Source organism: Engraulis encrasicolus, chromosome 5, assembly GCF_034702125.1.
Source record: "Engraulis encrasicolus isolate BLACKSEA-1 chromosome 5, IST_EnEncr_1.0, whole genome shotgun sequence".
Taxonomy (NCBI): domain Eukaryota; kingdom Metazoa; phylum Chordata; class Actinopteri; order Clupeiformes; family Engraulidae; genus Engraulis; species Engraulis encrasicolus.
Window position 1 is genome coordinate 18,194,840 of NC_085861.1, and position 16,057 is coordinate 18,210,896.

General features: G+C 43.9%; 1 protein-coding gene across 1 annotated transcript; it reads right to left on the bottom strand.

Moving 5' to 3' along the window:
• Positions 1–1,117: 1,117 nt before the first annotated feature.
• Positions 1,118–15,687, bottom strand: cacng8b (calcium channel, voltage-dependent, gamma subunit 8b). The gene is made up of 4 exons (XM_063198028.1): positions 15,463–15,687; positions 8,425–8,508; positions 3,639–3,779; positions 1,118–2,165 (listed from the first exon to the last, which is right to left on the bottom strand). Exons 1-4 carry the CDS (start codon positions 15,683–15,685, stop codon positions 1,342–1,344), a joined length of 1,272 nt encoding a protein of 423 aa, XP_063054098.1. The 5' UTR covers positions 15,686–15,687; the 3' UTR covers positions 1,118–1,341.
• Positions 15,688–16,057: the final 370 nt, after the last annotated feature.

The following is a 16,057-nucleotide window of genomic DNA, read 5'->3' on the forward strand; positions in this document are numbered from 1 at the left end:
AGACACACTCTCAAGACTGAGTGACTGAGAACTGTGCCCAAATGAAGGAGTCAGAGTCACCTGTGTGTCTAGATAATAACAATAGAGAGAGGATTGCCATGCCAACCCATGACACCCCCCCCCCACCCCCAAAAAACAAATGAGATGAAATCTGTATGATTAGGTTCTCGACTCCAAAGAAAGTGTCCATACAGTAGACTCAAAATGTCCCGTTACACATATAAGTACAATGTACATATTCTTTTAAAAAATGTTAGCAAGATTATTTTTTTTTGCTCCATAGATTTTTTTTCTTTGTTTGTTTTGAAAATGAGGCTACTACTTGAATTGAAAGGTTGATTAAGTTCTCTCTCTTGAGGGCAGTTTTATGTGACAAACACTGTCGTCCCTTCGTGACTTTGTACAAATATATCTCTGAATTCTGTTAATGCCCCCAAAACACAAGAAGACTCTGCAGCTACATCTGCCACCCGTGGTCATAATAAAAATAATACTGATGTGGGTTTATATAAAATTCATAATCAGCTCAACGCTTGGTTGGTCAGAAGTTTCAGTCCATCAATAATTTCATCATTCCGTTCACGGTTTTGGAAGACAATATACATTATACACACAAGACTAAACTGCATGTTATCAAAGGGTAGAAAAGAAAGTAATTTAAACAAAAGCCTCTTCAAATAATAATAATAATTATAATTATAATAATAATAATAATACGCTCATTCTTGCACACATTTTATACACACATGCTGGAGAGCCAGTGACACAATTGCAGCCCATGTGTCTCTGTGTTAGAAAGTCACAGTTGATGTCCTCAGAAATCAAAAGTTTCAAAAACTAGAGTCATTCCAAACAAAAAATCCTAGCAACTAATAACCATAAATAATAATCACAACAACAATTTCAAATCAGGACGCCCGTCCATTTTTTTTATTATTATTAAACTAGCAATGTTAGTGCAACCAATAACCAATAATAAATAACAAAAAGGTCTCAATTTCACAGTATCCCATGATTACTATAATTATTATTTTAATTGCATTGAAAAATAAATAATTTGTAGCACAAATACCAAAATAACTATAAGGTGAAACTCATTGTTGTTGCTTTTTTGTTGTTGTTGTTGTTATCACTTGGTTATTAGTCATTTTCATTTTTCTGAAATGGCATGGTTGTAAGGATAAAAGGAGGAATGAATCACTCCATTCCACCTTTTCCCTCTCTCCCTCCATATTCCCTGATCCCGATGCCCGCGCATCCCTCTCCAGCTCTCATTCCACCATTTCTGGTTGCCACCATCCATCATCACCCATTCCTACCTTTATCTCTTGGCTCTGGCCTCTAAACAGGTGTTGTCTTCCTGTTCAAGGTGTTGGAGTTGCTCTCCCTATCCCCCTTTCCGAGCCTATCCAGCGTTCCCATCCCCCTTTCCCGCTCCACAGTGGAGGTAGAGAATGGTGGAGGCTGAGAGGAGGGGATGGAGTTGGAAAGCGGGGCATTGGAATTGGAGGAATTCTGGACCCCCGCGGTCTTGAGGGAGGGCAGGGTGCCGCTCATCATCATGTTGCCCCCTCCCCCGCCGCCGTCCTTGGGGAAGCAGTTGTGGAGCTGGTAGAGTGTGGCCCGGTCCACCGTGCCGTACAGGGGGGGGCCCCCGAGGCCGCCCAGCCCCCCCATCTTGGGGTCGCGCGACAGGGTGTAGAGGGAGATGTCGCCGCCGGGCAGGGCGGTGTGGGAGCGTGAGTGCGGGTTGGGCAGCGTGGACACGGACATGGGGCCCTGGGACATGAGGGCGGAGGGGGGCATGCCGAAGTTCTTGCCGCCCGGCGCTCCGACGGGCGAGGGGTCCCGGGAGCGCGAGGGGTCGGTGGAGCGCGAGCTGGAGCGGGAGCGGCGCCGGAACCGGTAGCTGGGCAGCCGCAGCATGGCGTGCGTGGTGCTCTTGAAGATGTCGGTGCGTGAGCGGCAGCGCAGCTCCTTGTTCTTCTCGATGTAGATGTTGACCGCCAGCACGCCCACCATCTCGGCCAGGATGAAGGACAGCCCGCCGAAGTAGAAGCTCCAGCCGTACGAGTATTGCCACTTCTTGTCCTCGTCCTTCTTGGGCGAGATGTCCCCCAACGCGGCCGAGATGTACACGATCACGCCGATGATGTTGCTCAAGCCTAGGGCCCGGGAGGAGGAAGAGCAGTAAAAAGAAAAGAGTCACGCTAAGTCATTATGCTGAGGTCATGTTCTAAAATCTAAAGAAAGATTGTGCAGAGCCCAAACTGGACTAAACTGAGCACGGGGTATCGTCTGCAAGGGTGGTGCAGCTGGTGTATTGTACTTGGGGTGTCCTTTGTTTAAGTAGTAATGATGTGATGGAGGACTTTCTATGAGCAGTGCCCCAGTGTTTGTGAACGCCTCTTCCAAGGTAAGGCTAATGCTCACACTCACATTCTGAAGACCTTCACAAACTTCTGTTTTTAGGGTGAGGACTTCAGAGTAGAGAGATCAGAATAAAGAATAACAAACATATACACAACAGCAGACAATATAATACCCAACGATGATTGCTGACATACTGATCTTGAGAAACCATGAAAGACAACAGATGCTGATTTCAATTCTGTAGTAGTGGTAGTAGTAGTAGTAGTAGTGGTAGTAGTAGTAGTAGTAGTGGTGGTGGTGGTGGTGGTGGTGGTGGTAGTAGTAGTAGTGGTAGTAGTAATAGTAATAGTAGTAGGCCTAGTATACATTGATGAAAGTCTAACCAGGCGCATACACAGACGGCGGCGAGTTAAGCGACAGAGCTGGAGTGTGCAGCAGGAGCGATATGCGTGATGGAAGCGACTATGTGACTAAGCAAGTATGTCCGGTAGCTCTTTGAGTGCCATGGACTTGAAAACGAGTCTTTTCAGAATGTATGGCACAGTGCCAAAGACTTGATATCAAGTTAATTGCATTTTTGTATGGGGGGTGGGGCCTAACACGTTGATCTGGTATGTTTGTTGTTCACATGGACGAAGAGCTCAATTTTTTATGGCTCTTGAAAAATCACTCAAATGTTGAAAAAAACAGGCAACCCCCCGGTCTGAATTTGAAAATGGCTGGCACTCAATGAGTTAAAAGCAGAATGCAAGCGTTCCGATATTCCAATTGTCTGTGGCGGCTGTCGCTGACCAGGGGTCTGTTTCTCGATTATTGTCGTTGCTAACCGTCTTAAGACCGTCTTAAGACCGTCTTACCGTTCCCTTGGATTTAGTGGTGAGCGTCGCTGTCAAGAGAGAGTTGAGTCGCTCGTACGAAGGACTTTGCTAACGACGATAGCAAAGACTCTTTCGAGAAACGGACTACTGCATCATGGCTCATTTGCATAATATTCGATCAAGTCCAACTACAAACTGTCGCCCAAGTCGCTCAAATCGTCCCTAGTTGACCCCTGTCTCTTTTCTCACCAGCGGCTCAATACAAAGTCAATTACTTCCATTGCTGGAGTCGCTCATGTCGCGCTTGGTGTATTTTGCGCGGTAATACTTCAACCATCAATAATATTAAACCTTGCATCAAGAAGCCACAAGCAACTGGAATTGACTGGAGGAACGAGTTTGCTGTGCACCCAAAGGCAGCAAAACCAACAAATGACTGTACTGTACCTGCAGCCACAAAGAGAATCCCAGCTCCCAGGATGATGTTCCTCTTGCTCTTGTAGAAGCGACTAGCAGCTATACACACACCCCCCATGAGCAGCAGGATGGCACTGAGGATAGGGAAGATGTTGGAGGCCCTGACCACCCCTGCAGAGAGAGAGAGGGGGGGGGAGAGAGGGAGATGGGAGGAGAGAGAGAGAGAAATGGGGGAGAGAGAGAGAGAAATGGAGATATTTGAGGGTAAAGAGCGGAGAGGATCCCTCATCATGAAGGAGCAAGTCAGGGGAATACAGTCGGTAGGATGACAAATGGGGAGGAGCAGAAGGGTTGGGAGAAAAGGGACAGAAACATGAGGAGGTACTCAGAGCAGGTACCATAAGCAGGTTGCAAGAAACCCAGTGTCACACTCACCAAATGCTTCCACATGATGCAAAGGATATGTACTCTATCATCTATGTACTATGTCACACCTTCAAGCAAAACGCCATCACTGTGATAAACATGTTTCAGTGATGTTGAGGCCTAAGCAACCTGGCGTTTTGCACCATAATTCAAGATTTGGTGAAAACTAAAAAGACTTTTTACCAATAGTATTCGCTAACCTGCCTTGACTCACGTATGCACTTAACTGCCATCCCGTTCCTAACCCATAGGGTTCAATATGATATCGGTCCATAGGGTTCAGTATGATAATGAGTTAGGAATGGGATGGCTGTTAAGTTCATATGTGAGTCAAGGCAGTTTAGTGAATACTTTTGGTTATGTAGTGTACTTATGCCCATACTTCAATACACACACACACAGGACTCTAAATTAACACCTGCCAACCGGCCAAATGCTGGTGAAATTCCAATTTGGCAGGTAGAAAATGCCAACATACTAACCACTTTGACCCATTAGCGAGTGTGTGTTTGGCTAGTAAGATTAACATCTACTAGCCATTTGGCTGGTTATGAAAAAAGGTAATTTAGAGCCATGCACACACATGTTGGCAAATGTTCCTCTTGTGCGTTGAATCATGGTGCAAAAGGCCAGAATACTTAGACCTAAACCTCTACATCACTGAAAAATGATTACCACAGTGGTGTTTTGTTTGTCTCAAGGTGTGACATAGAGGGCATACCTTTGCCTTTTGTGCCATGATGCGACACAAAGGGGGGGAGTACCTTTTACAGGATTTCGAAGGAATTGCGTCTATTTTCTCACGCAAACCAAATACTGAAATCGCGTCCAGATTACGACACATCCCCTTTGACACACATGCGCAGTGGTCATGCAGCTGTCTGTGACAGGTTAGCTTTAGGGATGGTTTTGGGAAGGGCACAATTTGCAAACTCAGAAACATTGCATTACTGACAGGTTAAATTTAAGGATGGTTTTGGGAAGGGCACAGCTAGGCCAATCAGAAGCCATCTATGTGCTAGACAACAGGGAAAATTTAGGATGTTTGGTTTGCGTGAGAAATTGGACGCAATTCCTTCGAGATCAGGCTCGTACCTTTGCTATCATATATTGAGGCTTGGTTGGGTGTGAGACGGGAATAGTTGCAAGATAAATACAAGGCACGGCGATTGAGATAAAGTACCGTAAGCAGAAAAGTGGTTGAGAGAGGCAGACCAAAACACTGACTGAAAGAAGGTTAATGAATAGGTCTTCACGTTCCCAGCGTGTCTGTCTGGCTGAAGGGAATTAATTACCACAGAACTATCTGAGGCTGAATAATTAAAACATAACATCTTCAGATTAAAAAAAAAAAAAAAAACGCCTTAGCGGTAGAATACACTGGAAGTTATTAACATTCCTCTGTGGACTGTCCTGGCCCTTGCTGTGCAGAACCCGGACTCCTGTGCCTGAGATGGGAAATGCCAACTAAATACCACCCAAATGCCATCCGGTGTACACAAAGTGTCCCACGCACTAAACACAACAGACCTAGTTTTGGTGTGTGTGTGCGTGTGAGTGTGGGGGGGTTGTTTGTGGGGGATGGTATGGTTGAGTGTTTGTGTATTGTAAATACAGTACCTAGTTTGTATTTGCATGTCCGTGTTTGTGTGATAAAGCATTATAACGCCGGGTTGAAAACAAGACTTTGGAGCAATCGGTGAACACTGAAGAGTGAATAATACATAGCCATAGTTTCTGCTGCACTGAACATAAACCGGATGTGTCATGCAATGCAACTTCATGCATCACCATTCACATCTATGCTACTTAATCTATCAATCTTGTGCAATAATAAATTGCAGTTTTGCATTTTTACATACAGTATCCATTTTATGGATGTGACCTGTTTAAACTGGTCTATGGACAAGAGATTTTAGGTTACTCTGATATGTTAGTATACATGGGTTCTCAGTGTTCATCAACACGATGTTATGAGGAGGGGCAAGACACTGGCAGCCAACCACGTGAGCTAATTTTTTGACCGACAGTGGTTTCCAACAATCAGAGGTTGAGTTGTGCGCAGCTAGGTTCGCGCAGTCAGGTTATAAACAAAATTTAGAACCCATGTATATTTATAAACGTTTTGGTGCAGACGATTGGTGCAGATCGCTGGCGATTCGACTCTCACATTGCTATGACATTACAGTTTTTCTCGATTGCCTCCACACAAGTTCTGGTACTTCACACACAATTCTCGGAACATCTCACCCATTTCCCAACTCCCCTAACCAATGTCACTGAACACTAAACACAATTCCTACTTAACACTCAAATTCCAGTTTTAAAACACACTCTTTTCACACCATTACACACAATTCTCTGGATTACACTCAATTTTCATAAAGAAAAACACTGGGTTTCTCATGGAACACACTGTCATTCACAACACTACAATCAACTGCCATACTATGTTCACTTCCTCATCACATGGGGAAACTCTCTTCATACCGGTTTACAATCTGAAATCATCACCCCATAACGACACACATTGCATGTCATATTGATGAAAAATGAGTGGATACAAGGAGAAAACCCATTTGTTTAGTTTTTGAACTCAAAAATATGTTATACAAGACATAACTTTCATGTGGTTACCCAATATTTTACAATAAATTAGTGCAATTTTTAAATGTCAGAAAAATATGTAAAATATATACACATCTGTGTACTCCGAGTCTAAAAGCAATATTTCTGTATTTTACTACAGACAAATACCCTCTTTAGTAAGTAGAACACTGAAGAAAATAAGTTTCTACTGTGTTTCAAGTTGAGTATAGAGTTTTTTTTTCCATAGCAATAGGCTATACAGTAATGTAATAGGTTTTTTGTACTGCCAAATGCAGTGGGGTTTATCTTTGTGTTGTTTTTGTGAAAAAGACATACAAATCTTTCTGTTTCTGTTTGTGTGTTGTGGGAATGAAGTTTTTCCAACTTATGTCACAGTATCCATGCAATCCAGACCAAAAAAAGCCCAAGTTACTGGGAGAAATTAGTTTTACCCTGTGCCCAACAGTGTTTTAATGGGTCTGCAAATGTGTATTGTAGTGACTGTCTGTGTGTGTCATTTGACGACAAAATTAGGTTTTTAGAAGAGAGTACATTGTTTTGAGACAAGACGTGCATTTTTCAGAGGTAGTGAAGAGTTTGGCCCGTTGTGTGTGAGGTTTGGAGATTTGTGTGTAGAGTTTTGAGAATTCGAAGACCGATTCCGAAAATTGTGTGTAGGCAATCGAGAAAAACTGTAAAGCAAGTGTTAAGTATTAAGACTTGTGCTGTATCTCAAATGGTGCCCTTGTGCACTTCAGTGTTCATGTTTCAGTGTGTATGGCATATTACAGTTTTTCTCGATTGCCTCCACACAATTTCTGGTACTTCACACACAATTCTGGAAACATCTCACCCATTTCCCAACTCCCCTAACCAATGTCACTGAACAATAAACACTATTCCTTCTTTACACTCATATTTCAGTTTTAAAACACACTCTTTTCATAACACCACACACAATTCTCTGGATTAGACACAATTTTCATGAAGATAATTCCTGGTTGTCGCATGGAACACACTGTCATTCAAAATACTACAATCAACTGCCATACTATGTTCACCTCCTCATCACATGGGCAAACTCTCTTCATACCTGTTTACAATCTGAAATCATCACCCCATAAGGACACACATTGCATGTGATGTTGATGAAAACATGAGTGGAAGCAGTGAGAACACACATTTGTTTAGTTTTTGATCCTCAAAATATGTAATACAAGAGATCACTTTCATGTGGTTACCCAATATTTTACAGCAAATTAGCGCAATTTTTTTCGATGTCAGTCTGAAAACAATATTTCAGTGTTTTACAACAGAAAGATACCCTCTTCAGTAAGTGGAACACTGAACAAAATAAGTTTTTACTGTGTGTCAAGCTGAGTATAGTGTTTTACCAAATGACCATTAGTGTTCAATGGCTCATATTAGTGTGGATTAAAATGACTGCTTGTGTGTGTCATTTGAGAACAAAATTGCCTTTTTAGAAGAGAGTTCATTGTTTTGAGACAAGACGTGCATTTTTCAGGGGTATGAGGAGTTTTGCCCGTTGTGTGTGAGTTTTGGGGATTTGTGTGTAGAGTTTTGAAAATTTGAGAACTGATTCTGAAAATTGTGTGTAAGCAATCGAGAAAAACTGTATTTACGCACTGAAACATAGTAACCAAAGTGCACATTTGAGATCCAGAGATGGTCATTATCATTTTGCTAACAACAAGCTTATAGTAATAGATAATATGCATGGAAGACTTGAACAATTCTGCATGGTGCTGCGCTGGTGAGATACAGTAGAAGGCTGTCTTACGCAAAACATATTCAGCGCCGTCGTGGTCAAAGTCAGCATCCTCCGGGAAGTGATTGATCTGCGAGCACACTCCCCTTTTCACTCCTGCATGGGGGAGACAGCAGAGCAGAGGAGAGGAGAGCAGAGCAGAACAGAACAGAGCAGAGCAGAGCAGAGCGAAGAGAAGAGAAGAGAAGAGAAGAGAAGAGAAGAGAAGAGAAGAGAAGAGAAGAGAAGAGAAGAGAAGAGAAGAGGAGAGGAGAGGAGAGGAGAGAGAAGATGAGAGCAGAGCAGAGGAGAGGAGAGGAGAGGAAAGCAGAGGAGAGGAACGCAGAGAGGAGAGCAGAGCAGAGGGAAGATGCTTATTGGATTTACAATACATCACAAGCTGAGTTAAGTGTATGGCATATCCTCAGACTCTCACCCTGCCTCTCTCACACGCACAGACATGCACACACTTGGATTAACACACAGACACGTACTGCGTACACACTAGTACACACTTGGAACAATCAGATACACACACACACACAAACACACACACACACACACACACACACACACACACACACACACACACACACACACACACACACACACACACACACACACACACACACAAATTAATACAAACACATGCACAAATTCACACATACACGCACACGTATACACATACGCACACACATTCACGCACACACATTCACGAACGCACGCAATCAGATGCACACGCATAGGTGCGCACGCACACACACACACACACACACACACACACACACACACACACACACACACACACACACACACACACACACACACACACACACACACACACACACACACACACACACACACACACACACGCATGTACAAACACGTACACACACACGCAATTGCACACGCAAGGTTACACAGCAGGGTCCCTGGAGGCATGCAGGCAGATGGATAGCTACCCACTCGAGACCTGAGGGTCTAACAGCGGACACACAGATGGACAGATGGACGAATGGACTGAACTGACGGACGGACGAACGAACGAACATGACTGGTGTTGAGGGATGGAGTGATGAGACAGACGGATGGAGAGTTCGACAGATGCAGGAGGCCGGGGCGTCGCTTGTCTTTCATTTCATAATAGCTGTTTTTATTTGATTTCTCTGTCTCTTTATCTTTGCCTCTCTCATGGAGATTGGTCTGTGAGGGAAAGAGGGAGTGGACAGGGGTGGAATGGAGGGAGAGAGGGATAGAGAAAGGAAAAAGGGGGGTGAAACAGGCAAGGATGGGAAAGGCACAAGAGGCAGAAGAGTCAACTCGGCCCAGAGGAGAAAGTGTGCCTGATATTTCTGGGCGCAGCAGTTTTTGGCCTGAAATCAAACGAGCTACTGCTGTAAAACCAACCAGATTCATCAAAGCCCAAGTCAGCCAGACACAGAACTCTTGCTTCTGTACTCACACAGCTTACCCAAGGCCCTGATTATTGATCACACATTATTACAAATCAAGGAGTTAATAATTATACTTTTACTTTTTGTGTGTTTGCAATCATGTTGGCTTATGTTTGCAAAAAAACATTGTTTTGAATAGTGTCCTCATCATTGGATCCAAATTCAACCAACGTCTGAAATCAACACTGACCAACTAAGTCATCAAGCCCACAGTGTCTGTGCATTACCAATCAGGGGGCCAGGACTGGGAGAAGTAGCTTTGGCCAATCACACAAGGTAGTTTCTCACGGCATTTCATCTATGTAATATTCAAAAGATTTTCATTTGGCACTGTCATTCATTCTGATGATTAGGCCTAACGTTTCCCAGAGGAGTGTTTTCAGCTCTCAAGTCAATACAATAGAACACTACACCTCTGGATGGGCCCTGTGTGCTCAACTGTAACTGAGTTGGGCTGTGTAATGTGGCGCGTGGCACCTAATTTCATGAAGGCAACGAGCCCCTTGAAACACCATTTTGAAAATTGAATGTAAAAAAAAATCTCTATCCTAGCATGGAGTGCTGAGATCAATTGAAATGAGTAGGGAGTGGAATTGTGTCACTCAATCTACTGTTGTAACGCCTCCATGTCAATAACCACAGCAAACTGATTCATCTGATTAACTTCAGCTACTGCTGCAGGATGCTAGAGATGCTGTTGAACAAATCATCAAATATGTAGACCCAAAATGGCCGCCGTTTCTCCGGTGTCCACTCCACCTGCTCTTCATTGCGCAGTCGCTGAGACTCCATCTTGGCTCAATACGCTGCAGACGTCAAGGATTACTTGACCTCTAGACTGTGCCAAGAATGCACGACTGCTATGCCCTCATCAAGGAGAGAGAGAGAGAGAGAGAGAGAGAGAGAGAGAGAGAGAGAGAGAGAGAGAGAGAGAGAGAGAGAGAGAGAAAATGAGATGGTGAGAGGAAGAAAGAGAGAAGGAGATGGTGAGAGGAAGAAAGAAAGGCAAGAGAAAGAAAGAGAAGGAGCAGGAAGGAGGGTTGAGCTGATGGATTAGTGCAGCACTGTGGTGCTCAAAGGCCACCCTTATCTCTAATTGAGTGCTTTGTTATTCGGCGGCTTAGGCATAAGGACAAATTAGCTTTGCACAATGACCAGCAGCACAGTGACTGGTGATGGTTTTGTGCGGAGATAGTGGGCGAGGTGCTTAAGCAGTCCCAGGACGGCTCTCCTACACCCCACTTCAAACACAGGAGCGTGGCTTTGGCTTCGATACGAATTTTCCAAGGCACACATGAAACGTATAACACAACACGGCCTTCGTCCTTCATAGGCTTGGCAAGTAAACACAGTAAGGCCAGATGCAGGTCTTATGACATATAGGTAGTTTAGGGGATGATGGTGCCAATGCCATGATTAGATGCAGGTCTTATAAAGCATGGCACTACTGACTGAGCATTTGGATCGAGGCTTAAGCTTAGTAAAATGTAAAATGTAAAATTTGGTTGAACATCTGCCTCTACTTGTCTGAAATAGTTTTGGTAGGCCTACCGTAATTTGGATCAACAACTTTAATAAAGTTAACCAAATGAGATGGAGGTACTGAAGAGGGGTTGCGGACAAAAAGGAACATAAATGGGAAATCCAAAGATTAACAGCTAACAGCTACCATGCTAGTAACAGGTTAGTAACATGTTAGTAACACTGTTCATCTGTATGGCTAATAGATGCATTTGCTGTCCCGTGGATTTCTAGCAGCATTAGCAGACAAACTATTACGTAATGCAAAATCTAGCAATATCAATGGACAAAAGAATTGTCTAACACATAACACCAGGCACATAAGCTTCATCTGTCCATAAGACTTTGAAGGTAATGAAGTAATGAATGACAGAACACATACAAAACACAAACTGAGAATATCCCAACAATCATGTTCAACATGAATGCAACACTGACAAGCAAAAATATCACTTTTTTTTTACGCATTATGATTTTAAAACGTTTGACAAAGCATAAAGATATTTCACTTGTCTACATTGAGAGTCTGTTCCCTAGCTGTTCCCTATAGCTGTATGCGCTTCTTCTGGTACATGACTGACTTCATTACAGTGGGTATTTTTCTTTCTAAAGATGTTTTTTGGCCTTTCTATGCATTTATTTTGAGATAGGCCAGTAGAGAAACACAGGGAGTGAGTGGGGAGAGAGAAACAGGAAAGGACCGGCAAAGGACCCAGGCCAGAATCTAACCCGTGTCGCCAGTGCAGCAGCGCAGTGCCCAGCCGCTTGAGCCACGGCAGCAGGGCTTGAACACTGGCACCAGCCAACCGGCCAAATGCTGGTAAAACTTGGCTGTGGCTAGTAATACTTTCAGTAATACATGTCACTAGCCAATTTGGCTGGCAGCTTATTCCTTGGTATGACATACGCATCATAGTTGCATATATTCTATTGTTTGCCCCTTCTGTATCAATTGTTTGCATTTAAGTTCAAGAAAAAGCTCAGTAACTCAGGTTCTATTTGCTTGATATAGCCTCCTTCCATGTAGAAAGCTATACACTCATCTTCTGAGGTTAGACGTATGCATGATAAAGAAAAAAAAAAAAAAAAATATATATATATATATATAATCAGTGGCTAGTGGAATACCTGAATGGCTAGTGACTCGGGAAAACCACTAGCCACAGAGGCCGAGTATTTTTCATCGTGGTTAGGGAGGTGGACTTAAGATAAGAGGGTTGCAGGTTCGAATCCCACCCTTACTTCTCCCTACACCTCCATTCATGGCTGAGGTGCCCTAGAGCAAGGCACCTAACCCCATATTGCTCCAGGGACTGTAACCAATGCCCTGCGTCTAAATAACTGTAAGTTGATTCGGATGAAAAGCATCAGCTAAATGTAATGGAATGTGTTTATGAAATGCAAAATGCAGATGCGGTATTTCACATGGACCACAGGCCGCTTTGTGAGCCTGTGATGTACTGTAAATCAGTGTTTCTCAACTGGTGGGTCGCGACCCAAACGTGGGTCGCGGAAGGGTCGTGGGTGGGTCGCGGAGCCTTGGTGTGAAAAAAAAGTAATTCTAAAATAAAAAAAATCCAACTTTTTCTGCAACAATTTACAACTTTTATTTTGATAGGCTAGTGAACTCTGTGTCATCTGTTGTCATAGATACAATCTGAATGTTTATGCGAGATAGATAGCGTGCAACCAGTCATTCGAGTCTTGGTTACATTTTGAGTAGACTTGAACGCTAAAAAAATTGGGTCGCGACCGAATGAAAGTGGAAAATGGTGGGTCCCAAGACTGTTCCAGTTGAGAACCACTGCTGTAAATGCTTCCATCTATCCTGCTGGAATATGTGAAGCAGGCAAAAAGTACAGCGGCAAATGTGAAGCCAACCCTCTAGTCTCTCAAACCAAACTACATCACGTGTAGTCTGGGGTTGCACCACAGCCAAAACTGTGTAATCAATGGTTGACATTCAAACTGTTAAACTGCACATAGTAAAAGGCCAGCGCGGCCAGCGCAGCCATGCAGCGTTGCTTCTCGAATCGAGATTTCAAAGTCGATGATAATCAGGCTAGTCATCACCATGCTAAGCCCGCTCTAAGGACTTGCTACACAGACTGAAAAAAAAATACTCGCCACACAGGAAGAGCATTGTGATTGGTGGACAGATCCATGGCCCAGCCATGATCATCTCCTATGGTGAGACTCTGGAGCAACTTGCCTGAAAAAAAAATCTTCCGGTTGTTCAATTATACCAGGGGTGGGGAACCTTTTTCATTCGAAGGGCCACTTCAAATTAGTCCAAGGGCCGTAAAAGTCCTCCAAGGGCCATACTATGAACACAAACCCGGATTTCCCCTGCACTTCAGGCCTTTATTGAAGGCACCCAACTTTACAACAGACCCCATCTTCTCTAGGTCCTCTGAATATAGCTTAATTGTATTGCAAATGGAATTTCTAAGACTCCTTTACAAAATATGTCACATTTCATGTGAAGCTGCATAACATCAAAATTATGTAGGGGGCCGGATAAAATGGCTTCAAGGGCCGCAAATGGCCATCGAGACATAGGTTCCCCACCCCTGAATTATACTATCCCAGTGGTTTCCAAAGTGGGGGGCGGAAACCCCTGGGGGGCCATAAAGGGGTACAAGGGGGGCCGCAGCAGGTTGGCAGGGAAAGTATAAAACAACAAAATAAAATAATTGAAAATATCGAATAACTAGGGTGCACCAAAATAAACCAAAAATAAGTCCAACATTATTACCATTAGTTAGGCACTGCCTTTTAATAATCTATTGCATTTCTGAGCATTACTATTACATGTATCATTGATATTATTTGATATATCTCAGTGGGGCACTTATAGTGACCTACAGTAGATTAGGGTTGTGATGAAAGGGGTTGCACAGGGGTTGCATGTGTGGCACGAGCCATGTAAGGGGGACCTTGGCTAGAATCTACCGGTACATGGGGGGGCCTTGTCATGGTGGAGTTTGGGAACCCCTGTATAAGCCTACTGAACCTCCAGACAGCAGATTCTCCATAGACCCATGTGTATAACTAGATTACAGTGAGTGATCATGAAAGGCAAAATGCAGATGTAATTTACACTGACGATGTACTGTACATCCTCCGATCTACCCTGATGGAGTGTGTGACACAAAAGTGGTGAAGCGAAAGTGGAAGGCTGACCGTACAGACAGCAGATCCTACACAGAGCGCGTGACTTCATTAACCCCTTAGGACAGAGCCCTATGTTATAACCTTACTGTCACCAAAATTGTAATGGCTATGTCTTAATCTGTTACTTAAGGTTCTCAGTAATGTCATAGCTATGTTGTTGTGATGTAGTTGAGCATTTTCAGCAAGTAGTTAATAGGCCCGCCGGCGAACCCATCTGCACAAAGAGGCTACAATGAGTGAAAGTGCAAAATACATTTGACACACGCATGCACCACACAATCACACACACGCATGCACGCACACACACACTCACACGCACGCGCACACACACACACAATGTATTGCACACTTGCTATACACTATTCCCATATGTACCCTGATCAAATGCGTAAAACAGACAAAAACTAGAAATGCACTCAGAGAGTGCAGACCCCCTGCCAAGGAAGCTGTTTGATAGAACATTTGACTGTCACCCTATTTCAATTCTAAGTCTTTCTGCCCTCTTTTTGTGGAGTTAGAAACTTAAATGTCAAAATTCGCCCTGCAATTTATTTTGCGGTTACTAGGGGTGTCTAGATTTCTAGGCTTGCAATCGTGAAGAATATTTTTTTAAATCCTGTTTCCGGTTCGTGATCCGAATCACCACCAAAATTTAATCACTTGTTCCTTGGGTCATAGCAACAACTCCAGAAAGTTTCGTCAAATTCCGTAGATTAGTTTTTGAGTTACTCTGCTGACAAACAAACAAACAAACAAACAAACAAACAGACAAACCAACGCGACCGAAAACATTACCTCCTTGGCGGAGGTAACAAACAGACAGATAAACAAACAGATAGACAGACAGACAGACAGACCCGCAAGGTCGCATATTGGAACGCACACAAAGTGTAGAGAAGTGCAAAAGTGGAAGTCTGACCTTCCAGGCAGCAGATCCTCCAGAGGCCCGAGTGCGTGAGGGCGCCGGGGTCCTTCTTGTCCTTGTTGTGCGGGTCATCCGCCGAGACGTTGGCCGTACTGTTGCAGATGGTGGCACGCGAGTACAGCCAGTAGTCCGTGCCGATCGCCACCGTCATCAGGCCGAAGGATGCGAAGGCACCCACGATGGTGAGAAGGATCTGGATGCCCTTCTCACACACCATGCCTTCAAAGAGGATAGGTCAGAGGTAGCCTGATTATCATCGACTATCATCGACTATCATCGACTTTTAAATCTCTTCGAGACTTGGTCTGATCAAGACCATAACAATTAACGTTTCTCAAGTGGCATGGTTGACCCGCCTCCCTAGGTTTGCTACTGGTTGACTGGTGTCCGACAAAGTGGGTGGAGTTGATGGGAGGGTAGAGTGGGTGGGAGGCCTGACTAGAAGTAACGTCGAAGGTGTTGCGTCACTAGGAGTGCGTGGCCTGACTAAATCAGAGTAGCCTGGCGGCGCCATCCAATGTACTCCACCCAAAGATTTTGGCTCCGCACATCGTCTGGCAAAAGCCTCGAGCTCGGTTCTCTCAGTATT